This window comes from Herpailurus yagouaroundi, unplaced genomic scaffold, assembly GCF_014898765.1.
Source record: "Herpailurus yagouaroundi ecotype Mexico unplaced genomic scaffold, PumYag 222, whole genome shotgun sequence".
NCBI classification, from domain to species: Eukaryota; Metazoa; Chordata; class Mammalia; order Carnivora; family Felidae; genus Herpailurus; species Herpailurus yagouaroundi.
The window spans coordinates 19,772,045-19,797,116 of NW_024412453.1; the positions used below are offsets into that span (position 1 = coordinate 19,772,045).

The 25,072-nt window shown below is 53.7% G+C and overlaps 1 protein-coding gene across 5 annotated transcripts in view; it reads left to right on the forward strand.

The window, feature by feature from the left end:
* The window catches only part of NPRL3 (NPR3 like, GATOR1 complex subunit), a 46,777-nt gene that overhangs the window by 19,595 nt on the left and 2,110 nt on the right, over positions 1–25,072 (forward strand). For all 5 annotated transcript variants that reach the window (XR_005785783.1, XM_040459604.1, XM_040459605.1 and 2 more), the window contains 7 exons: positions 6,212–6,365; positions 8,612–8,693; positions 16,245–16,382; positions 17,375–17,531; positions 21,251–21,357; positions 21,824–21,953; positions 24,282–24,471. Coding sequence is in view for 4 of the 5 variants with exons in the window: in XM_040459604.1 (XP_040315538.1) it covers positions 6,212–6,365; positions 8,612–8,693; positions 16,245–16,382; positions 17,375–17,531; positions 21,251–21,357; positions 21,824–21,953; positions 24,282–24,471 (958 nt within the window). In the remaining variant the exon portion in view is untranslated. The remainder of the gene's footprint in view (positions 1–6,211; positions 6,366–8,611; positions 8,694–16,244; positions 16,383–17,374; positions 17,532–21,250; positions 21,358–21,823; positions 21,954–24,281; positions 24,472–25,072) is intronic.

Below are 25,072 nucleotides of genomic sequence, written 5' to 3' on the forward strand. Positions count from 1 at the left end.
CCCCCCCCCTTTTTTTTTTCTGGATAAAATACACATAACAAAAATTTACCATATTGACCATTTTAAAGTGTGGTTTGGTGACATCTAGTAACCACGTTTTGTAACCACTGTCAGTTCCAGCACGTTTTCATTGCCCTAAAAGGAGAACACTTATATCTCATTTTCTCTCCTCTCTCAGCCCCTAGAAACCACCAGTTTACTTTCTGCCTGTGGATTTACCTATTTGCATTTTCATATAAATTGGGTCCTATAATACGTGACCTTTGGTATCTGGCTTCTTTTCACTTAGCATAATGATTTTGAGGTTCACCCATGTGGTACCATGTATCAGGACTTTCTTCCTTTTTATGGCCAAATCGTATGGTGTTATATGGATGAACCACAGTTTATCCATTCATCTGTTGATGAATGTTTATGTTGTCTCTGCTTTTTAGCCATTAAGAACAATATATGTTCAGGGTGCCTGGGTGGCTCGGTTGATAAGCATCTGACTTCAGCTCAGGTCATGATCTCATGGTCTGTGAATTCGAGCCCCGCATTGGACTTTCTGTTGTCAGCACAGAGCCCACTTCATATCCTCTGTCCCTCTCTCTCTCTGCACCTTCCCCGCTCGTTCTCTCTCTTTTTCTCTTTCTTTCTCTCTCTCTCTCTCTGTGTCTCTCAAATAAGTAAATAAAAGAATAATATATGTTCAACAATACAATATTGTGAACAGTGCTGTTATAGACATTTGTGTCCAAATGTTTGCGTGGACACGTTTTCATTTCTCCTCGGTATACCGTGCACACCTGGGAGTGGGATTCCAGGGTCATATGATAGCCTTTGGAGGAAGCACCAGACTGTTTTCCACCGGGGTGGTCCTGTTTTACATCCCACCAGCAATGTGTGAGCATTCCAACTTACCGACCTCCTCACCAACATTGTTATTTTCCTTTATGTGTATGTATGTTTATGTGTGTGTGTGTATATATATATGTGTGTGTGTGTGTGTGTGTGTGTATATATGTATATGTATATATATGTCTATATTTGTGTGTATATATATATATATATATATATGTAAGCTGATAGTTTCTTTAAAAAAAATTTTTTTTAATGTTTATTTATTTTTGAGAGAGAAAGCACGAGCAGGGTAGGGGCAGAGAGAGAGGGAGACACAGAATCTGAAGCAGGCTCCAGGCTCTGAGCTGTCAGCACAGAGCCTGACGCGGGGCTCGAGCTGTCAGCACAGAGCCTGACGCGGGGCTCGAACTCACAGACTGCGAGATCATGACCTGAGCCAGAGTCGGATGCTTAACCGACTGAGCCACCCCTTTAATTAGTGTTTTAGTAAACATCTTCAATTTACCAAGATCACCTTTTCGGAGGTCCATCTATAACTTCACATGTAACATAAGAACCTTACAACAGTTTTCGCGCGTTTCTCCTCTCTGCTCTCTGCGCTGCCTTGTCCTGCGTTTTACTTTGCCTGTATTGTAAACCCCGCAGGATACTGGCGTTAACTGTTGAGAGACATACGTAATAAGAAAGAGAACCGCGTGTTCACCCATACAGTCCCTGTTCGCGCTGCTCATTCGCTTCCAGATCCACATTTCCATTTGCTGTCATTTCCTTCTGCCCGAAAGACTGTACCTCCTGCAGTGGCGGTCGGCTGGTGATGAGTTCCTTCACCATTTGTGAGTCCTCGTCTGGCACTTGTGCGGGGGCTGGTGGACCCTGTGGTGAGGACATCTCCTCACAAGACGCAGGACCTTTCCTTTAGTCCTTGTGCGCTGCCCCCAGCTCGCCTCTCATACAGGTGAGCTTGCCCCCAGGTAACCGTCCTGTACGGCTTCTGTCTGCTTCCTCCCTCTCTTGCCTTGCTCCCTTCTTTCTACCTTTCCGTCTTCCTTTGTCCCATGTAGTTGCTTCCCCTTTGCAGAGTGGATGGGGAGGAAGGAAGGGGAAGGCCTGAGACCGCTGGTCTTGCGCACTAGTGCCTCTCCTCGCCCTGCTGGGGCGTCCTTAACCTGCTGTTCTTTGGCTTCACTGTGATGGAGGGAGGGATGGCCAGTCAGCTCACCCAAGCGGTCAGCTTCACCTGAACAGGAGAACCTAGAAGTTCTTCCCAACTGAGTCCCTGGGCTGTGGTGTTTGGGTTTCCTCCCCTGCCAGGGTACAGCTCCTGACGTGGGAGCTCGAACCCGTGAACCGTGAGATCGTAACCTGAGCCAAAGTCAGATGCTCAACTGACTGAGCCCCCCAGGCGCCCTGAAACTGATAGTTTCTTAAGGCAGTTGCCAGTGCTGTCTGAAGTTGTGTCAGAGGAAATTTCTTTTCAATAAAGCTGTCAAAATATAAGGGATCCAAATAAGCATAAAAAGCATTCCTGGGTAGAAACTGGCTAATATTATGAAGGACTTTGAACTACCTAGAAAATTTATTTATATTTAGTAACTATTAGATAATGGAAGTTCTCTGAAATATCTCACTATCAGTTTTCACCAAAATATTCAGTAGTTCTTTCTGTCTGGGCCCGTGTAATCTGCATGATGGCTTTTTACAGAAGTGTCCCAGACCAAAGTGACTGGATCTCAGTGACAAAGAAAACAGAAAACCTTCAGAGTGGCAGAAATGAGGCTGAGCAGAGAGGGCACCTGTAAAATTGGGTATCATTCTAAGTCTCAAGGTGCTTTTTTATGTTGAGAGTTTTTGTGTGTGTGGCCCGTACCACATTCACTGCATGAATGCCTCAAAACCAAAATAATGTCAGAGAAAAGCTCCTTTATAATGGAGCTTAATTAAAAAAATTTTTTTTTGTTAACATTTATTTATTATTGAGAAACAGAGACAGAGCATGAGCATGGGAGGGGCAGAGAGAGGGGAGACACGGAATCTGAACTAGGCTCCGGGCTCTGAGCTGTCTGCACAGAACCCGATGCGGGGCTCGAACCCACAAACCACGAGATCATGACCTGAGCCGAAGTCGACACTTAACCGGCTGAGCCACCCAGGCGTCCCGGAGCTTAATTTTTAAAACAGGCCTTCTGGGGCGCCTGGGTGGCTCAGTTGGTAAAGCATCCGACTTTGGCTCAGGTCATGATTTCACCACTTGTGAGTTTGAGCCCTGCATGGGGCTCTGTGCTGACAGCTCAGAGCCTGGAGCCTGCTTCAGATTCTGTGTCTCCCTCTCTCTCTGCCCCTCCGCCACTTGCACTGTCTCTCTCTCTCTCTCTCTCTCTCTGTGTCTCTCTCTTTCTGTCTCTCTCTCTCTCTTCAAAATAAAACACTAAAAAAAGAAAAAAAAAACCTGCATGTTAAGACAAAATGATTGCTTAACAGTGGCTGTCCCTGAGGTGTGAGGTGCTAAGAGGAGACTTTCATTTTTATAGTTTTGGCATTTTCACGGTGTAAGTAGTACAAGGGTCTGCCTTGCGAAATGACATAATGCAGACATCCAGAGAGAGAATTCAAGTAAGAAACCAAAGACCAAAAATCCTGGCGAATGCTCTGCACATGTCAGTACCGGCAGCCTCTGTGAGATGGGTGGTGAGAAGCAGCCACGGCCCCGCCCTGCACATGGGCAGGCGGGCCCTCTTCTCTGGGGAACAGCCCGTGATAGCAGAATGTGTGACACCCTTGGATATAGCAGTCAAGAAAACAAGCCGGTTTTAAAGTTGTGTGAAGACTTTTGTAATAAAAATGAGGCCGGAGGTTCATTCTGATGTCCAGTAGTTGGGGAAGGGTTCGACAAAGTGGCGATTATTTTCCTGGCAATGCTGGGCTGTTAGAGTCTAGGGGAGGCCAGAGCCTGGAGGAGTACAGAGGACTGCTGCCCGGTAGAAGCAGCAGGAAACGAGGTGGTGCAGGGCTTCATGTAGCCTCGGCCATGATGTCGAAGAATGGGAGGAAATTTCAGTAATGTAAAGGTTTGGTATTTTAGGGTAGACAGGTTTTTCCCCTCCTTTTTAGTAGTCTTATAAAAATGTATACTTTTGTTTTTTACTTTGAAAAGTTCTAAACAAACCCCAGATCAGCGACAGTAGTTTGATAACCCTCTTACACCCGTCTCTGCTGTCCCACAGCCGTCACACGGCCACCCTGGCTTCTCTACCCCACCTGTTGCTCATGTGTTTCAAGTCCTAGACTTCGTGTCTGTTCACTTCTATGTACTTCGGACAACATCTCCGTAAAGTACGGACATTTATTTTATAACATGATACCCTCTCACTCCTGACAAAATTGGCCATCGTTTGTTGTCACCTGGTGCCTAGTCTATCGAAACTTTCTTCAGTTGCCATATTTTTCCAGTTGTTGGCCTGGACCAGGATGAGAACCTGTAGGTCTCTGCCAGCCTAGGACTCTCCTCTCACATTGTCCCACTGAATGTTCCGTGTTGGGATTCATCTCATCCTGCTTCCTCTTCATTTCATGTATTGCTTGCAAATTGGACATTTGCTCCGAAGGCCTCATTACGTTTGGGTATATGTTTTGGGGAGCAAGAAAGTCTCACAGGCGATACCCTAAATTTCCTGCTGTTTCACATCACCTGTGGGGCATATGTGGCATTTCTCAGAGCTCCCACTCGAGACCGGGCAGTTCCGAGGTGCTAGCTTTCCCATTGTGGCCACATAGCCTTGGGCTGTGCAGGTACCTGGAGTGGTACCCGGCCTGTGAAGCCAAACAGGACCCCCCAGCACACGCTGTCAGCGTACGTCGTCCGGCCTCGCCTGGGTGAACACACCCCCTTGCACGCCTGGGAATACGGCACAGGTGGGCTTGGACATCTGACTTAAAACACGGTCCTGTCCCAGCCAGTGGGGTCTTGAGCGTAGGGTCAGGCTCTCGGGTGTGAGTTGATTACTGTTCAAGGGAACGGCCGTGTGCGCAGGATCATTCCCCTTCTTCTCTTGTGCCGCTAAGAGGATTTTGACATGGATTTTTCTAAAAGTATATGTTGTTTTAAAGCATGTGTACACACTTTATAACCCAGGCCCTCCAGTTCCATCATCTGGTGGAGGAACGTTGTTGAGGGGCTGTCCTTGACACGAAGGGGCAGGGCTCCTGCCCAGCATTGAAAGCAGTGTCCAGTCCTCTCTCCAGCACAGGTGTGCTGCCAGGTGTGAGTTCTCTTTGCGAGCATGAAGTCTGCCAGGAGTTTCGAAAATCTCTCCAAGTCCAGGTGACGAGTCTGGGTTGGGTTTTGGTCCAGAAGGCAGGCTGTGAACACCCTGAGGGCAGGGCCCTGCCTGCCAGATAAACAGGAGGGGAGGCAGTTCCAGAGGTTTTAATCAGCAGTACCACGCGTCCCTTCTCCCACCTCCACCCCTAAGATGACTCAGCCGCCCTCTCGGCCTCCTGAAACACTGAGTCATGGTTGGCCAGTTATCTGCTCTGTGGAGCATCTTCAGAGACCCTACAGCTGCCTGCTCCACCCCTGGCCCGGGTGGGTGTGCCTGCCTGGCCTGGCTGCCGTGTCTGATAGGTTCCAGAGTTAGCACAGGGGTGCCAGGGGAGCTTGTGGGGAATGGGTGGCCTGGATCCTGCCGACGACTTCTGTGAGCCATGCTTATTTCTGCTGGAAAGAGCCTCTTTTCCTGCAGACAGCGTGTTTAGTGAACGGTCGGTGTAGTGCTTCTGTCTAGTACACCCCCTGTCACCTGTGTGATCACGTAGCCTGGTCCTGTCTACCAACAGTCAGCAGCACACTGGTGACCACACGCTGCTAGGGCTTGTGCTCTGGGTAGGCTCTATCGGACTAACTGGAGAGGGAGGTACCGCTGTCGGGCATTGTCTCAGGTCTCACCCGAGAGACTCCCACTCGAGAGAATCCCGCAGCAGGTGGGTAGTGGATCTGTGCCTTCCGCTGCCCCAGTGGGCTACCTCTGTCCGGCCTGGAGCGGATGCCTGGTCCGTACCGTGCCATCCTGGATGGCCCTGGTGTGGGGCCCTGTAGCACGGGAGCCTTTCTCTGCTTATAGGAAATGCTTGCGTTCCCCCGCCCCACCAGCCGGGGGACCCCACAGAACCGTCTCTGCGTTACCATCCGGGCATCGATTCCCAGGATAGGGTGCTCAGAGCACTGGTGTTTCTGGGGACAGACCCTAGAGGGGACACGGGAAACCGGGGACAGCAGTGAACCTGGACAGAGTTCTTAATGGTTTGAGTCGGCTGTGCACGTGTGCTACGAGTATGCGTGCTACGTTTGAGTCACGTGTGCCCTCTCTTGCAGGCCAACGCGGACCCATCAGTGATAAACTGCCTGCACAACCTTTCCCGACGCATCGCCACCGTGCTGCAGCACGAGGAGCGCCGCTGCCAGTATCTCACAAGAGAGGCCAAGCTGATCCTGGCGCTGCAGGATGAGGTGTCCGCGGTAGCTGATGGTGAGTGTGACAAGAGTCTCTCCCCCACACAACAGAGCAGGCAGCCTTCTGAGGCAGGGACCCTGATCCGGGTTTGCGGATGTGGAAACCGAGGCACCAGGAGGTTATGTGACGTTCACGTGATCTTCCTGGGGTGCACAGGAGGGTGCCCCCAGGATCACAGTTGGAAAGCAGCTCTCCTGACCTGATGCACTTAAATGGATTTCCCGGCCTCCAGTGCCTCCCTCCCTTGCCCCAGCTGCTGCAGGATGGCTCTTCGTGCAGACTGGGCCTTGCCCACCCAGCCCTGCTCTCGCTGGCCATGTTCGCCTGTGGTGGGAGGACACGCAGAGGGGCCAGCGGGATCATCGAGCTGGCAAAGAGGGTGGTTTCCAGTTCTTTGCTTTCAGCTAAATTGATGAAGGACCTGATTGAGTTATCAGCTGACCAATTAAAAATAATAATTGCCAGGGGCTTCTGGCTGGCTCAGTTGGTAGAGCACGTGAACCTTGATCTCGGGGTTGTGACTTTGAGCCCCACATTGGGGTTCAAAAGAAAAATCTTCAAAAAATTTGAAAAAAAATTTTTTTTGCCAGTAGATCTTTTTGTGGATCTTGGTGTTTTGTAAATACCTCAAAGCACAGAGAAAGGCCTGCCTGTTCCTCATGCCACGTCCATCTCAGGTCAGCGCCTGTATAAAGAGAGAAAGTAGAAATAGATTTGAAGGGGAACCCAGTCTAATTTTAGCAATAAGTAAAAGTAACGATCACCATACGTGAAGTGTCCAACTCACGTGCATTTTCAGTGAAAATTTGCTTTTTTTATTTGATAGCTATCAAATTGTATAATTATGTTTTGGCAGTTATGTGTTAATAACAATCCAGAAGGGTTTTTTTTTTTTAGTTTACTTATTTATTTTGAGAGAGAGAGAGAGAGCGCGAGCGAGCAACCATGAGTGGGGAAGGGGCAAGAGAGGAGGAGGGAGAATCCCAAGCAGGCTCTGCACTAACAGTGTGGAGCTCACCTCAGGGCTCAAACTCTCAAACCATGAGATCATGAGGTGATCCAGAATCAGCAGTTGGATGCTTAACTGACTGGGCCTCCCACACGCTCCTAGAAGTTCTGTTTTTAAAAGAACATTCTCTTTAGGGTCTGTGACTTTATCACAGGAAATTTTAACGTTTATTAATTTTTGAGAGACAAAGCATGAGTGGGGAGGGGCAGAGAGAGAGGGAGACACAGAATCCGAAGCAGCCTCCAGGCTCGGTCAGCACAGAGCCCAACGCGGGGCTCGAACTCACAAACTGTGAGATCATGACCTGAGCCAAAGTCGGACACTTAACCAATTCAGCCACCTAGACGTCTCTATATCACAGGAAATTTTGTAAAAATTCAATTTAACTACATATTTTTAAGGCATTTATGAGAAAGGATTAATGAAAGACTTTTGATCATAAAAATAAGTTGCAGTAGGGGTGCGTGGGTTGCTCAGTTGGTTAAATGTCTGACTCTTGGGGCGCCTGGGTGGCGCAGTCGGTTAAGCGTCCGACTTCAGCCAGGTCACAATCTCGCGCTCCGTGAGTTCGAGCCCCGCGTCGGGCTCTGGGCTGATGGCTCAGAGCCTGGAGCCTTTTTCCGATTCTGTGTCTCCCTCTCTCTCTGCCCCTCGCCCGTTCATGCTCTGTCTCTCTCTGTCCCCCAAAATAAATAAACGTTGGGAAAAAAAAAAAAAATTTAAATGTCTGACTCTTGATTTCAGCTCAGGTCATGGTCTCACGATTTGTGAGATCGAGCCCCGTGTCGGGCTCTGCACGGAGCCTGAAACCAAGTTGGGATTCTCTCTCTCCTTCTCTGGCCCCTCCAAAATAAGTAAACTTTAAAAAATTGCATTAGTGTGAGTGAGTAGGATGAGGTGTGGCAGCACCCACTCACCAAGTGGAAGGTGGCTCTGGTGGTCTCAGGGGACGCTTTGGGGGCTGCCAGTGACCTGGACTGTTCCAGTGCTGCAGGCTCAGGGGGCACCAGTGGTGACGTTTAAACACAAAAGTTCCATATAAAGACTGCAAACAAAGCAGCCTGAGTCTCATCTTCATTCAACTGGATGCACAGATTTTATAAAAAGCAGTAGGGAACGGTGTGATATTTGGTTTAAATTGACTTACAATTTATTTTCAGTTAAATTTGTTTTTAAAGGTATTTTCCATTCCAACCTTGGCAAGTTTTCTTGCTTTGGAGTCTCTAAATTCTCCGTGTTACGATTTTTGCAGCAAATGGTGGTCCTCAGTCCCCGTTTCATCACATTCTGCCCAAGTGCAAGCTGGCCAGGGACCTTAAGGAAGCTTATGACAGGTAAGACAGGTGGGTGGCATGCTTGGTGCATCTCCCTGTGGGCCTTGTTGCCTGAGCCGTTGTCCTGTGGTGCCACTGAGATGGGGGTGAGAGAGCCCTTCTACTGGGACAGTCCCTCCCAGAACTGAACCTGAAGTCCCATGGGAGGGCCTGAAAGTGTTTTGCATCATTAGATGCAGGGTCAGCATGACACAGTGCCACGTTCTGGGTCTGTCCTCTAAGACGGTGTCACCGTCACCTCCTCACCCACGAGGAAACTGAAGGTCAGAGGGTGCTCCTCCTGGCTCTGAGGGACGTGGGGCTTGGGGCCTGAGTGTAGGAGAGCAGCAGACATTTGCAGACACAGCAGAAGTTAACAGTTCCAATTATATTGGCGTTGCCAGCACTCTCTTTGTGGACGAGCAAAGAACCTCTTTTTAACGAGGGTCCACCACTCCTTGACCCTGGGTCTGCAGTGCAGGTGGGAGGTGGAGAGTGGGGGTTGGGCAGGTGTCCCAAGTGACAGTTCCCCCGAAAGCTTTGCCTTCCCCCTCTACTCCAGGACTGTTGGTTCACGAGGAGCCATCACTCACACCCGAGGGGACCGCTTAGTGCCAGGCATGCCGCTGCACAGACGGCATGGGGCTGCGGGCTTCTCTGGGCCGTGTCCTTGCATGCAGCCCAGTGCCCTCTCCTGGCCTTCTTGGCGCTTCGTTCCATCCTGGTGGGCTCCATGCCACCCACTGGAGGTGTGCTGGATCTAAGAGTGTGGCCGGCGATACCGCATGTTATTGGAGCGCAGAAAAGGTGGCTTGTCCAGCATCCTCTCCTTTTTTTTTGATGTTAATGATTTTCCCGATCTTACCAGTAATACGTGTTCATTGTAGAGACTTAGGAGATAGAGAAAAATCAAGAGAAAACAAAGCCCGTCTGTAGCCCCACACCCAGTGATACTTGTTAAGAGCATTTTGGAAACTTTCATTCTTTCTGCCGTTCGAACTAAAGCCTTTGAAAGGCCGCCTACCCATCAAGTCTGAGAATCGGAGTGTTGAGTTTCTTTCCTGCCACCACCCGTTCCCGTTCTGGCGGCAGGATGCGCTTAAGCAGACAGCCGTGTGTCCTGTGCCGTCCCTCACAGGTGGGCCTGAGGCACACACAGGTGGGCGCAGACTGCCTTTCTCCTTTTACGCTGTACGTGCGGCCTGCCTTTTGCCCTCGTGGTCGAACCGCGTAGCTTAGACTCTCTCTCTATTGGCAAATAAGGACTCTTCCGTTTTTCTTTTTTTTAATTTAATTTTTTTATTTCGGACGGGGAGAGAGCGAGCGCAAGCGAGCGTACGCATGAGTCGGGGAGGGGCGGAGGGAGAGGGAGAGAGAATCCCAAGCAGGCTCCATGTTCAGCGTGGAGCCCGGTGTGGGGCTCGATCCCACGACTCTGGGATCGTGACCTGAGCTGAAATCGATAGTCAGACGCTCTGCCGACTGACTGAGGCACTCAGGGACTCTTTTTTTTTTTTTTTTTTTTTCTGCATAGCCAGCCAGCCCTTCCCTTGGGCATTTAGTTGGTACCAGCCTCTGGTGCTATAAGACCTGCTGGTCGGCTCCGTGCACATGTCACTGTGTACGTGTGCCTATGTATCTACGAGGTAAACTCCCGAGAGTGGAATGGCCGGGCTGAAGAGGTAAAATGCACTTGTAATTTTGGTGTATTTCCCCGTTGGGGCTTGTGCCTCAGGCTGTACCCTCCCCCCACTGGCAACACAGGAGATGCCTCCTCTCTGGCTTTGCCGGCACAGAGTCTTGGTGAACTTTTGGACCGTACCGGCGTAGTGGGTGGAGAATGGTGTCCTGGCACAGCTGTCTGCATCTTCACAAGTTCACACATCTCCCTTTTCTCTCTCAGCTCTGCCCAGATCCCAGCTCATCTCTCTCTTGGGAGGAAGGGTGCCCTCATAAAGGAGGCAGAGCTGTCCTCTGTGACACAGTCAGTTCCTTTGTCCTGATTTTGCTGACCGCTGGGTGTGGGCCTCTGGGCGTTAGGAACCGGGGTCTCTGGTGTCGTAGCCACCCCGTCCCTTTCTCTCATGACACCGCTCGTGATCACGTTGAAGCTGTCTCTGCAGTAGGAGAAGTGCTGCTCTCTGGCCTTGGGTTGGCTGGTGCCAGAAACCCCTTCTGTGAGAAGTGTTGCCTGCTTCTGAGGGGGACTCTGTACACCTCAGCTAGCATTAGACCACAAGCAAAATTCAGCCTAACCTGGAGATAAAGTAAACGTCAAACCAGAACCACACTTACTATGTCTAAAGAAAGAACGGACTGCAATTTCTGATGTTTAAACCGCAAGTTGGAGGGAATGAAGTCCTGGGTGGTTGGCCCGCCTGTAGCAACTCAGAGCTTGAGGTGGCACAGCGCCCCCTGGTGGACATTACTTTAAAGGAGAAGGACCCTTTAAAGGTCCTTCTGGACCGGATTCCCTTTAAAGGAATCTGTTCTGGGGAAGAAAAGGCTCCCAGGGTCCCACTGTTGAGCAGTTGCCCTCCTTCCTCTAGCCCAGGCACCCTGGTGTGTTAGTGTTCAGGATCTTGTTTTCTCAGGGTGAACCCCCATGTACCCTTTCTGTTCTCAGACCCCACCCTGCTCAGGTTGTGGGTCCTGGGGCCCACCTCAGGTAAGCTGGCAACAGTGCCTGTCTGGAGGGAGTCCCAGGGACAGTGGTGCACTCCCCCTGCACCCTGTCCCAGCCTGGCAACAGCAGTGGCTCTGTGACTACCCAGCAGCCCCCCTGGCCTGCGGCCTTCCCTTTGCCTTGAGGTATGGCCTGGCCTGTTGCTGTAGGGTAGGCTTACTTTGGAGCTAAGAAGGGAGACTTGAGTTTACATGACTGATCTGGTAGAACAGATCACAGAGCCACCTTCTCCTATTGTCAACTTCCCAACAGGTTTCCAGAAAACCCCAGGGAGGGTTTTCTCCAAGCAGAAGTGAGAGGCCGGAAGATGTGAGATGTGGAGGCTAGAGGTTGGGGTGAAACTTCTCAAAGGAGTGGTTCTGTTTTAATTAAAATCCAGGGTTGTGGTGTGGCCGACTAGCCTGGTGGCCTTGTGCCCTGGGACCCAAGTGTCCATGAGTATAGGCTGGCAGCATGAATCCCTCAGGAGCCTACCCTGACTGTTCTAGCACCTGTGTCTCTCCATGGAGCTTGGTGATCTCAGTGACAGTGTCCCACTCTTTTGTGTGACTGTTAGGTGGTGTGTCCCATGACATGAGGTCAGGGATACCCCTTCACTTTCTGTAACACAGACCTTGTGGTTGGCGCGTGGGGAAGCACGGCTTGTCCACTGGTGGTCAAAGGAATGAACAAACAGGAGTCGTGTGATTGTGGATTCCGTGCTTTGATGAAGTGTTTGTTGCACCGTTTTCAGAGTTAATGGGGCCTGTGGTGGGGCCAAGAGTCCTCAGAGCTTGGAGGAGCTGTCCGGGCCCTGGCCAGGCAGGTGGCACTGGGGACTCTGCGTTTGTTCTTTGCTGCCTCCCACTGCTGCCCCTCCAGAGCAGAGATTGGCCCCCAGACACCTCTGCTAATGCCCCGGGAGTTTTACTCCCTTTGCCCGTAAAAAGCACATACGTAGAAACTTCTGTTTGAAGGGTCACGGCGGGCCACTTGTGCCTGCTTGCATCTCTTGGATTGCGAGCAGCATCCGCTCCATGGACTAGGAAGCCTGGCCGTGTCTGGGACCAGAGTGGCCAGCAGATGCTGGGCTGGCAGGGTGAAGGTTGCCTGCGAGGCCAAACAAGGGCGTTTTGGCTGAAGTTCGTCCTCGGGCAGTGAGGTGTGAGGGTAATGGAGGAAGCTTGTACACAGTACATTTCCACCTGGGATAGGAAAGATAAGAGCGTGCCTTAAAGGATATGCACAGTCATCGCTTTAGGACTCGGGGCTCTGGTAAGAGCATCTATCTCGCGTGGCAGATGGGGCTAGGCGACCCTATCTGGCCCAGAGCTGTGGGACGGGCTGGATAAGCCTTGCTTGGGGGGGGGGGGGGGGGGCTTTTTGCGCGGTGTTTCCGGACCACACGTGACTGCCCTGGAAACAAGTACGAGCATAGCAGGAACCCAGACCCCTGCTATGCTAAACACTTGTCTTGAAATTGTACTTTATACAGCATAGGAAATATACTCGTTAATAATGGAATCGTGTTATTTGGTGACAGACGGTGGTGACTGCTCTTGTGCTGGTGAACACTGAGTGATAAAGAGAACCGTCAAGCACCTGAACCTGATACAGCAATGTGCGTCAACTCTTTCAAAGTCAAGAAATAAATAAATGAACTAACTGTAGCCTCAGAGATTTTCAGAGGGTGGGCTCCCTCTACCCTGGAGGCTTTAGGAAAAAAACAAAGGGTACTTTGAAAACAGAGCCCGACCTTCTCTTCCCTCCTCTTGGCAGACTTCAGTGCCGCTCCTGCCTCTTGTCTTGCTGCAGGGGCACTTGCGGGGCTTCCCTGGGGGCTCCGGGTGGGTGGGTGTGCTCCTCCTCCCGACTCGTTCCAGGGATTCTTCACACTGCGTCCCAGTGCGAAGTACTCCATGGATGGAAGTTGCCAGTGGGTGAACAGATGCCTGGAAAAGTGGAGCAAAATCCACATGAAAACCAGGGAACCAACACGGGAGCGTCTCTCCCACCCGGAGAAGAGGACCCCACGCCAGTGTGTGCATGTACATGGCCTTGCCAAGCTCCTGGGGGAGCAAAAACAGCTGCCTTTGAAATGGTAGGAATCTCAGTGTTGAATTCTGATTCTGTGGTGTTCCAACTGCTACTTAGAGCCACATCCTAAAGAGGACAGCTCAGAAATAAAAAGACTCTATTTTCAGTCCACCAGCCTTTTTGTCCAGGTACATAGTGAAACGGAGGAGGGGTCTGCACACGTAGCTTTGTCAGTTCATTCTCCCTGCAAGCCCTGCTTTTCCTCACTCTTCTCTTCCCTTTTGTTCACGGATGCTGAGACTCTCATCCACTGGAGCACTCTCTCATTGTGTGAACTTGGATTCTGTAAGAGGCTGTTTTTCAGAGGTTGATGGGAGCTGTCCACCTGCAAAGACCCTTGCCCAAGACTTGGTGAGGCTCTGGGAGTCTCCATCTGCTCATATTTACTTACTAACACTCTGTTCTCGAAGAACCCAAGAGTGGTATCCTCCTCTGGGACCTTGGGGAAGGACCCTGGGTCTCTTCCCTAGATCCTGACACTCACAGGGTTCACCCTGAGGGAGTGTGGCATCAGCAGTGACCCAGCCTTCACCTTCCACACTCAGCCACAGTCTGTGGCCCCCCCCTCTGCTGCCAGGGGTGCTCTGACCCTCCCTCCGGGGACCACTCGATGGCGCAGGTGTCCTGGGAGTGTGGCGTGGGTCTTCCTGACACCTCCAGGCAGGGCAAGCAGAGGGTGTTCTGGATCTCTGGGGTGGTTGGCAGTGAGCAGACAGTGGTGTTGGCAGGAATCCTAGGGGTTGTGGAGGTCACAGATGTGCTCTGCCTTCTTCACACTTTTTTCTCGCTGCACATTCCCTGTTTGAGAAACCTGATGGCCACAATGCTCCTGGCTCTTTGGGTGGACCCACGGGGAAGCTCATGGTAGTTCATCTGCTGCTTGAGTTTCGGGGAAGAGATGGTAACGACAGCCTGTGGGTGCGGGCAGTGAGGGCCATAGCGCCTCCTGCCGGCACTGTGCGTTTGTGTGCCCCCGAGGGAGGCGTAAGACCAGGCAGGGCTCCCCCTGAGCCACGGCCTCCCCACACTGGGCCAGATGTGGGCATCTTGGCCCCTCCGGCCAGTTGGGAATGGCAGAGTGGGGTTGGAATGTGATGGGAAGAGCTGGGTCAGAACAGTACAGGCCTTGGCAGTGGGCACATCTCCCCTCTCTTGTCCACCTGCCAGGGGCGTGGTGAGCACCAGCCATGGGGGCTTTGCCCAAGCAGCCACTTTCTCTCTGTGTCAGACACCGAGTGCTGTTGGCACTTAGCCCCGGGGCTGTGCACTGGGCTGTGGGCGCATTCCACCTGGCTTCTCGCTGGAGAGTTTCAGAAACCCCTGCTGAAAACAAGTCTTCTGTGTGTGGTTCTCTGGTGCAGGGCGTATGGGGCCACGTGCCTGCCGTGGGGCCCCCATGAGCGTGTTCTCCTGGCAGGGACTCACTGAGAGATAGTCCACCCAGAGTCAGTAGCATGTTCCTTGGGCCCCTTTTCTTCCTCCATTCACGAAATGGTTCTCAGTGCCCCCCAAGTACCCCACACTTTGCCAGCCGTGTGAGGAGCAGTTAGTGCAGCACAGGAGCACACCTGGTGACTGAATTCTGGTCGGGGAAACTGCATCCTGTGGTCAGGTGCTCAAGACACACGAATCTGGGGCTAGGGCCGGTTCAGAGCTCACCTCCCAGAGAAGGTAGTGCTTGAGTTGAAACCTGAGACAGGGAAGGAGCTGGGTCACCTGGAGGGAGCGCTTGAGTCAGAGAACAGCAGAGTTGTGGGGACGGTTGCAGGGCGGGGGACCAGATGGCCTCGGGTAGGAGAGGGCATCAGAGAAAAGTAAGCAGGTCACGTGGGGCTTCAGGCTGGGACTGCCGAGATGGGATGGGAGCCGTGGGGGTCTGAGTGCTGAGTGCGGAGGGCAGATGGGGGCTGGTGCAGGGAAGGTCTGGACTTTGTACCTCCCTGCAGGTGGGATGGTTGAGGCGGGATATAAGAGAAAGGAGGAGTGGGGCGCCTGGGTGGCGCAGTCGGTTAAGCGTCCGACTTCAGCCAGGTCACGATCTCGCGGTCCGTGAGTTCGAGCCCCGCGTCGGGCTCTGGGCTGATGGCTCGGAGCCTGGAGCCTGTTTCCGATTCTGTGTCTCCCTCTCTCTCTGCCCCTCCCCCGTTCATGCTGTGTCTCTCTCTGTCCCAAAAATAAATAAACGTTGAAAAAAAAATTAAAAAAAAAAAAACAAGAGAGAGAAAGGAGGAGTCAGGGACACGGTTGCGGTGTTCAGCCCTGAAAGAACCAGATTGCCGTCACTGATGAGGTGAGGCCGAGGCCAGCTCGGGCCATTGCCGCGGTACACCTGGGCGGTGCTGGCATCCACAGCAAGGTGGGCGCCGTGTGCTCCTCCCGAACAAGACGCTTGGGGGGACTCGGCACCCCCCGCCCTTCCTGTCCTGCCTACCTCTCCTTTTTGGAGACAGGCCTTGCCCTGCCTGGCTGCTCATGTGTGGTGGGGCCTTCGGCAGGTGTGCAGGGGGCCTGGCTCTCTCCCCTCTGCACAGGAGGCCTTCACAGAGCGCCGGCACTCTGTTTGGACTCCGGTTCCCGGGGCTACCCAGGGATACAGTTCTGCGTTCCTAATGCATTTTCTTCTCTTGAATATACTGAGATCTGCAAAGATGATTGCTTGCCCCGGAGGGCTTCGCTTGCGGTTTCCTCTGACTGGCAGTGTGCGTGGAGGAAGCACCCTCAGGGGTTTTTGTGTGATCTGTGTGTCTGGTCACAAGTTACCGTGTGGATTCTCAGTAGCACCTGACAGTCGCCGCGCCTGCTCTCTGCAGCCTCTGCACGTCCGGCGTGGTGCGGCTCCACATCAACAGCTGGCTGGAGGTGGGCTTCTGCCTGCCGCATAAGATCCACTACGCTGCTTCGAGCCTCATCCCCCCCGAGGCCATCGAGCGGAGCCTGAAAGCCATCCGGTGAGCACCTGCCCCTGCACACGCCCCTCGCCCCTCGCCCCTCGCCCCTCGCCCCTCGGGGGCTCTTCTCTTTAGCTTCTGCCTGAGGTTTTACCAATTACTTCTTCCCAAGAACTGTCTTTTCCTCTTCCTGCTACAGAAACTGGCAGGTAAGGCTCTACTGTTGATAGAAGTAAAAACACACATTTTGGGGTCTGGTTTGGTCCAGAAATTACCAACCCCAGGATTCCCCTGGGCCTCCTCGGGCACGGCCTGGGGTCCTGCGCCAAGGGTCTTCACCTCAGGCCTGGGCAGGGCTGTAGGGGTCAGACATCCTGGCGGGAAGCCAGGGTACGGGAGGGATTTTGTCTTTATTTACAGTGTTTGTTCACCGGACCTCCTGCATTTGAATCAGAGCTTGTGGGAACTCAGTTACTTAACTGATTTCCTGCAAGGAAAGAGCTAAGCTCAGTTTTCACACACACGTCCCACCAAGTCTCCCGTTTCCCTAGAGACTCTTATAACTAAAAAAAGAAATGTGGGCACATGACAGCAAATTTGGGGGTGAGAGAAACCAAGGCACCCCCTGGCCCGCCCTCCCTCCCTCTCTCGCCTAGTCCATGCCTTCAAGTCCTCGTCCTTCCTCCTGGGTTTCCTTGCTGAGTACGTTTTAATGTGGTTCTGTTCATAGTCTGTGGTGAGGATTTTGCTTTTCCCGCATTTGGGACTCTTTCCTTAGAAAAGAGTCACGCATTTTTTCAGTCAGCAAACATTTGCAGGGCAATCCCAGAGGTGGGGATGGAGTCGGGTCCTTGGGCCTTCTTCAGCTTTGTTCTAATTAGTTTCTTCTGAAGGTGACTGCAATCCTGGTGGCTTCTTAAAGGCCCCTGGGCCTCTCTCATCCTTCCAGCGGCCTCTTCTCCGGGGTTCAGTGTCTGTGTGCTCGAGGCGTGTGCCTGGTCGGGGAGGCCTGTGGCTCGCATGCTCTGGTGACCCGTGACTCTACTCCGCAGCCCCTACCACGCCCTGCTGCTTCTCAGTGATGAGAAGTCCCTGCTGGGCGAGCTCCCGCTCGACTGCTCCCCGGCCCTGGTGCGCGTGATCAAGACCACGTCTGCCGTGAAGAACCTGCAGCAGCTGGCCCAGGATGCAGATCTGGCCTTGCTTCAGGTAACCCCGGGGGGCCTGGGGAGATACCCCAAATAAGGGGGAATGGGGGAGGGAGGGGTGGGCACGTCAAAGCAGGCCGCCCTTGGTTGAAGGTGGGAGGTCAGGGTGTCAGGAAAGCAGGCTGCCTGTGTGCCATGTACCCAGGTCCACTACGTGGCCTGCCGTGGTGGGATGGGTAGTCCCTGGGTCGGCTCCAAGTTCTGGAATCCGAGTCAGGCCTGGCTTCGGGGCGGGCTTTGTGAACTGGCTTTGGGACTAACGTTGTACTAACCCCTGTGTCCAAGGATTGTGAGGCATGAGGCCCTCCAGGTGCTGGGTTACTGGGCTCTGAAGGATGGAGTGGCAGGGCTAGGGGCTTGCAGGGGCACGCAGAGTGTCGTCGTGTGAGCAGCCAGTACCACAGCTCCACTTTGCCAGTGTGGGAGGTGAGGGCAGGAAGTTGGGTTGAGAGCCTGCCTGTGTGCGGAACCAGGACCTAGCTTCGTGGCCTTGACCTCGACCTTGTATGTGCACCCAGGCCTATGTTCTGTGTGAGGTGCCATCCTCTTGCCAAGCCACGTGCTTGTGGGCTGCAGTTTCTGATGGGGTAGAGGGCTTCTCAGCCCTGGCTGCGATCTGGTTGGAGTCTGGGTGGGGGCCAGGGAGTGAAGAGAAGCATAAAGAGAAGTTGGAGGCCCTGGGACAGGGTGCCTTCCAGGTGACAGCCCCAGGGCAAGAACGGTGGGCACCATGTGGCCACCAGGGGGCAGCAGGACCTGGCTACAGAGCAGCTGCTTTTTCAGATGGGCCGAGGAAGAGGATCCCAGGTGTGACACGAGCCTACCTGGGCCCTCTGGGAGGCACGTCTCTGGCCTCTGGTCCTTGGCAAGGTGCGGGAGCTTGACTCTCGGGCCTCTGTGTCCCAAAGCAGCCGTTTCAGATTCTGCCATCCAGAATAAGTCCTTCCCCATGACCTTCATTTACCTGGCCAGAGAGTTTATCCGATTCTGCCTTTGTGTGTCATGTGGGCTCACGGACTAGATGGGACCCAGTGAGGACCACATCCTAGTCACCTTCGTAGCAGCCACAAGACAGAACCTTAAATGTTCTGGCTGTTTTGTACACACTGCAGAGCTTGTGTTCTGATCAATACAGACTGAGCTGTCAAAGCTTTCAAGTTTCTCGGTCTCTTTGGGCAAAGACAAAGCTTTGATGATAACCCCTTCACGCACCCCGCCCCCCCACCTTGCCATGGGGAGGCTGTTATTTCCTTCCGTAACCCTCCCCACTGAGCTCACTTCAAATCAGGGTTTCCTGCTGGCGTGGCCAGCCTCCCTGGCCTCTGGGACTGCTGCTGCCTGTGGCAGGTCAGGTGGCCCAGTGGAGGCCCCTGGGAGAGCAGGGGAGCAGAGTCTGGCTGAGCCTAGTTGGACCCTCAAGCGTGGATGGCCCCACTAGAGAGAAGATGTCAGCTTACCTCATGTTCCTGAGGCGCCTGGCTGGCTCAGTCAGAAGAGCGTGTGAATCTTGATCTTGGGGTCATGAATTTGAGCCCCGTGTTGGGTATAGAGATTACTGAAGAAAAAATAAAATCTTAAATAACTCCTTTTCCATCCCAGGCAAAGTAAATATTTTGGGCCTTGTTTAATTTATTTCGTATTTTTTATTAAAAAAAAATTTTTTTTTTAGATTTATTTATTTTTGATAGAGACAGAGCACAAGTGGGGGAGGGGCAGAGAGGGAAGGAGACAGAATCGGAAGCATGCCCCAGGCTCCGAGCTGTCACCTCACAAACCGTGAGATCTTGACCTGAGCCAAAGTCTATCGCTTAACCGACTGAGCCATCCGGGCGCCCCGGGCTTTGTTTTAATCTAATCTATTTTTATTTAATGTATTTATTTTGAGAGAGGGCGAGCGGGGGAGGGGCAGAGAGAGAGGGAGACAGAGAATCCTGAGCAGGCTCCACTCTTGTCAGCGCAGAGCCAGACGTGGCGTTCGATCTCAGGAACCGTGAGATCATGACCTGAGCTGAAATCGAGTCAGATGGTTAACTGACTGAGCCCCCCCAGGCCCCCTTTGTTTTTATAAATAAGACACAGCGACAGTTTCAGGCGTGCTGTATACGGAGTCAGCAGTTCCGTATCAAGATAAGTGTAGTTTGAATCTCCTTCACTGTTTCACCCCACCTACCTCCCCTATTTGGGGCTTTTTTTGTCGTGATAAAGTCGATATGCTCTTTCATATACAAATTGATAAGTCTCACAAATTATAGGCACAGAGAGTGCCTGCAATCCTGTATTTCAGAGGTAAACACAGTAGATTCCTCCAGATTTTCTGTATGTATAAATTAGGACAGTATCTTTGATCACAGCGTCCATTCCTTATGATTGGCTTAGTAATGGCTCCACAGACCTTCGCAACCTAACCCTCAGGTCCTGTGGATGCAACCTCCCGTGGGACTTTGCAGAGGCGATAAAGGATCTTGAGATGGGCGGTGACCCTGGATTGTCCTTGTAAGAAGTGGGCAGGGGATGTGACTCTGGAGGCAGAGACTGGAGGGATGTGGCCACACACACAGGCCAAGGAAGGCTGCCGCTACAGGAGGTGGAGACTCTGGAGAGAGTCGTCCTGCTGACAGACACTGCAGCCTGGGATCCGAGTTCAGACCTCCGGTCCCCAGAACGGTGCTCGGGCTGCAGGGAGTGGTGGGGGGTGGACGCCACGGGTGAGGGTGATGACAGGTGGAGGAAAGTGGGTGTTTCCTTGCTTTGGAGTGAGCTTCAGTAGGACTTGGGATGAGAGAGAAGAGCGGCAGTGAAGGAACTGAAGTTGCTGCCACGTTGGCACTGGTGGTGCCACTGGAGGTCCTGTTTGCCGAGATGAGGTGGAGGTGGACTCAGCAGTGTCCCTGGCCTTGCATGTGGGTCGGGGTGTCTTGCCCACTTGGGGACACATAGTGATGGCACGGAGGGGCAGCAGGCTCACCTGGGTGATGCAGAATTAGAAATGCCCGGTGCCAGGGCGCCTGAGTGGCTCGGTCGGTTAGGCGTCCGACTTTGGCTCGGGTCACGATCTCACAGTTCGTGAGTTCAAGCCCCACATCGGGCTCTGTCAGCTCAAAGCCTGGAGCCTGCTTTGGATTCTGTGTCTCCCCTTCTCGCTGCCTCTCCCCTACCGTGTGTGTCTCTCTCTAGGTCTCAAAACTAAATAGACGTTAAAAAAAACTAAAACAAAACAAAACAAACAAAAAAAAAGAAGTGTCCAGTGCCGTACCCTCAGACCTGGGCTCCCCTCTTGAAGTTGGAAGGAATTTCTGGCATCTTAGTCTGTCTCTGGCCCGTCTTGTCTGAGCGTCCAGGAGAGCCGGGCAGTGGAATGTGGTCCCGGGATACTGGGACACACAGGGATGAGTGCAAGAGGTGTAGGACAGGTTCATTTGACCCACGTCCATTACCATGTGGAAACCCATCCCCATGCTGGGCTCCTGGTGGGAGCAGGGTGCTGGCCTCTGCCAGCTTGTTCAGACAAGGCCCTTGTTCAGCTGAGCTGACCCCATGGTCCTGAGCACCTCACATGTCCCCATGCTCGTGGGACTTTTCCTTACTGCCAGCCTGGACAACACCGGGTCCCGTGGGAAGTGACTGTCCCAAACCACACAGTGACCGGTGATACACAGGCTTGTGTGCTTGCCGTGCCAAGCCCCTGGGTGGGGGGTTGCCGTCAGCTCCCTCTGCCTCCAGGTTTTCCAGCTCGCGGCTCACCTGGTGTACTGGGGCAAGGCCATCATCATCTACCCGCTGTGTGAGAACAACGTCTACATGCTTTCTCCCAACGCCAGCGTGTGTCTGTGAGTACCTCTGGCTGCCAGAGCCCAGGGCCGTGCTCCTCTGCTCAGCCAGGCCCTCACTTGGAGTTGGTTACTGGCCTCTGCTGTGTCCAGGTTCTTACTCTGGCCTGGTCCAGGACCATGTGGCCTGCCCTGGGCGTGTGCTCTTCTGGCATTCACAGCTTCCACACAGGGTCTGTGCTCCGCCGTGTCTGCTGGCCAGTGGGGCCTGGCCGGGGTGCCTGGTGGGGGTTGGGAGCCTTGGTCTTGACTTGGGGGCTCAGAGGGGCTGTGGCCTGGGCTCATTGTCCCTTCTGCCCCTCGAGGGGGAGCATCTGGGCTCTGTCCTCATTGCACCCACCCTAGGCCACCAGCTGTGCTGAGCCTTTCTGCTGCCCACCCTGGGCTCATGGTGAGGGCACAGATGTCATGAAATGATGGAGAAGCCTGCTGAGCTCACGGGCACGCCCACCTTACCCATCCCCAGGTACTCTCCACTGGCTGAGCAGTTCTCCCGTCAGTTTCCAGCTCACGACCTGCCATCTGTCCTTGCTAAGTTCTCCTTGCCCGTCTCCTTGTCAGAATTCAGAAACCCCCTCGCCCCCCCGGTGCAGGAGGTAAGTCACAGGAGTCTTGGGGAGCCCAGGAACCACTCCTCTGGTGTCAGTTTCTCATCCCAGAGCCCTCAGTGCTGCACCCTTAGCCTTGGTTTTGGGGAGGAGGGGGCTTCCTTTGGGGAGTAGGTGGCACATGTGCCAAGGCGATCAAAAGCTGGCTCCCCAGCCAGGCCACCTGCAGACACTTGGGCAGTCCCAAGTCCCCCCACCCCCACTCCAGTAGAGCCCACCCTGGCTATGGTGAGTGGTTCTTGGGGTAGAACAGAGTTAAGAGGCCCAGATGGCAGGAGAGTGGTGACCTTTCCTGGGTTTGGGTGGGTGGGTGGGTGGGTGTGTGTGTGTGTGTGTGTGTGTGTGTGTGTAATCAGCTTTGTTTTCACTGAACTTGGGCCCTGCCCTCCTGCTCTCTCCCCCTCCACAGTTCAGGTGGCCACAGGGTATATAGCTCTAAGTTCTGGGCTCATTGGTCCCCAGAATCTCCTCATCCAAGAGGATTTGGAGAGGACAGGCCTGGAAGAGGCCCCACTGGGCCTGGGGCAAAGTGAGGGCCAGGTGGGATTGTTGGGTGTGGCAAGGGCTCATCCAGGGAGGTATGGGGCTTGTGGTCCAGGTGCAGCCTAGACCCAAGAACAAGGCTCTGCCTGCCTCCTCTCCGCTGAATGCCTGGAGCTTTGGAATTCTGGGCAGGGACCCAGCACAGGGCCAAGATGGGGCAGGTGTTGGAGATGGGGCTGGGTGTTCTCAAGGCTTTGTCTTCCAAAGTATTTGTTTTAATAAGCGACAGATCTGTTAAACCAGTCCTTAAAAGCAAATTCTTTCCCTTCTCAAGTTGTGAATGAGATGGAGATCCAGGTTCTTGAGTTCATTTAGATGCTGAGTGTGACAGTTCTAAAGGCCGCCTTTCATGGTGCCTTTGGTTTCCGGGAACTGTGCCAGGCTATGCCAGCCGAATAAAAGACACGCTTTGCATCTGTACCCAGCAGAAGCTTCCTAATGGTCTGGATGGTGGGTGGATTTTCCAAGCCATGCCTGGGGGGGCCACCCTGTCCCTTGTCAAGGGCCCAGATGGAGCTGGGTTTGGTCCTGCAGAGTCCCGGGCTGAGGCCTTTTTCTTCTCCTTCTGCTTCTCCTCCTGCTTCTGCTGCTTCTGCTGCTTCTCCTCCTCCCCCTCTTCTTCCTCCCCCTCCCCTCCTCTTCCTCCTTCTTCTGTTGCTTCTTTTTATTGTTGTTTATTTATGTTTTAGAGAGAGAGGGAGGGAGACAAAAGTGTGAGCAGGGGAGGGGCAGAGAGAGAGGGAAACACAGAATGTGAAGCAGGCTTCAGGCCCCGAGCTGTCAGCATAGAGCCCCATACGGGGCTCGAACTCGCAGACCGTGAGATCACGACCTGACTCAAAGTTGGATGCTTGACTGCCTGAGCCACCGGGTGCCCCTGAGTCCGCCTTCTTGTCACACCTCCTGTTTCGGGGCCTGGAGTGTGTTCTTGAGGTCTTAAGAAGCCTCTTTGTTTTACTTGTTAATTTTAAGTTTACTTATATTACAGTCCTTTTCAATTTTATTTGGTTTGACCAGGTCGTAACACGCCCATGGTACATCCCTGCTTTCATGCCTGGGCAGCCATCCCCTCCCAGGAGGGGACCCCCGCAGATCTGATCAGGCAGATGTGTGTGTCTGAGAACATGCACCTTCCTGCTCAGGCATGCGCAAGCCATGCCTGCACAGGCCTCCTCACTGCCCCCGGTCAGGTGGCAGCCCCCGAGGGAGGGGTGGACTCCACGCCCTAGGACTGCACACAGCATTACAGCTCCCTGTCCTTGGGCAGGCTTCCAGGTTGACCCAAGGAGAGGACTTCCTGCTCTCAGAGCAGCAGCCTTTTTGTGAACGGCGTCCAGGCCACAGTGGGCCCGGCTCTGTGCGGTGGGGGGCTTGGGCGACAGGGCTGAGTGGCCTGGGGAAGACAAGGCAGAGCAAGGGCCTCCATGTAATCAGTCCTGTTCCTCGGCTCTGGGCACGAAAGCCCAGGTGTGTGGTGGGAGCAGTGCAGGTGTAAGCCCAGTGCCCTTGTGGCCCTGCCGCCTTCCCTGGAGCAGGGAGTTGGGCTTGCAGGCCGGCCAGCAGCCAAGAGCTCCCTTTCTGAGATGTGGAGCCTTGTATTCTAGGGTTGGGCCCCTGAAGCTCATGTGGCCCTTAGTCTGGGATGACTTGTGGGGACTGTGTCTCAGGTTGTGGCTCCCGGGTCCTCCCCAGAGGGGAGCAGGGCGGTGGTGGGGGACCAGCCTTCCCCCCACCCCGCCTACCACCCTGGGCCTCACACTGTCTCTTGTGCAGACCCAGCTCATTCAGATGGTCGTGTGGATGCTGCAGCACAGGCTCCTTGTCCAGCTGCACACATACGTGTGCCTGATGGCCTCGCCCAGTGAGGATGAGCCCCACCCTCGAGAGGACGATGTCCCCTTCACCACCAGGGTCAGCGGCCGCAGCCTCAGCACACCCAACGCCCTCAGCTTTGGTTCCCCAAGTAGGAGCCCCCTGCCCAGGGCATGTGTCTGGTGGGTGGGGGTAGCCTTTGGGAGGGTGCTTGGGAGTGGCGGCCAGGATCCCGACACAGGCACGGCTGTGAGTGACTGGAGCACCTTCGCATGGCCATATGTGCGCGCGCACACCCACACCTTGTGTGGGCGATTGGGTCCTCGCACGGAGAGCCCCTGCCCCCTGCTGAGCGGCTCTCCCTTGAAGGAGGACAGGAGACCTCTCTCCCTGACCTCCCTGTACTTCTGTGGCTCTGAGGAGAAAGCCGTGCCTCTGGGCTCCTGAGCTCGAGTCAAGAGCAGCCTGGGATCAGAGCAGATTTCACACCATCACTGGAAGGTCACAGTTGAGACTGCTGTGTCCAGGGCCTGTGAAGAGAAAGTGACTGTCACAGCCCCTTCTTTAAAGAGCCATTGTGGCCACAGCATGCCCCAGGTTCCCAGGCTCGGGGCAGATGAAGGGCTGGAAGGCTCCCTCGACTGAGGCCTGACCTTGGTCTTCAGGTCCAGTCCGAGAACCCTGTCCATGTCGGGTAGGAGGGGCGGGATGGGCGGGCCTGCCTTGTGCTGTGGGGGGGGGGGGGGGGGGGG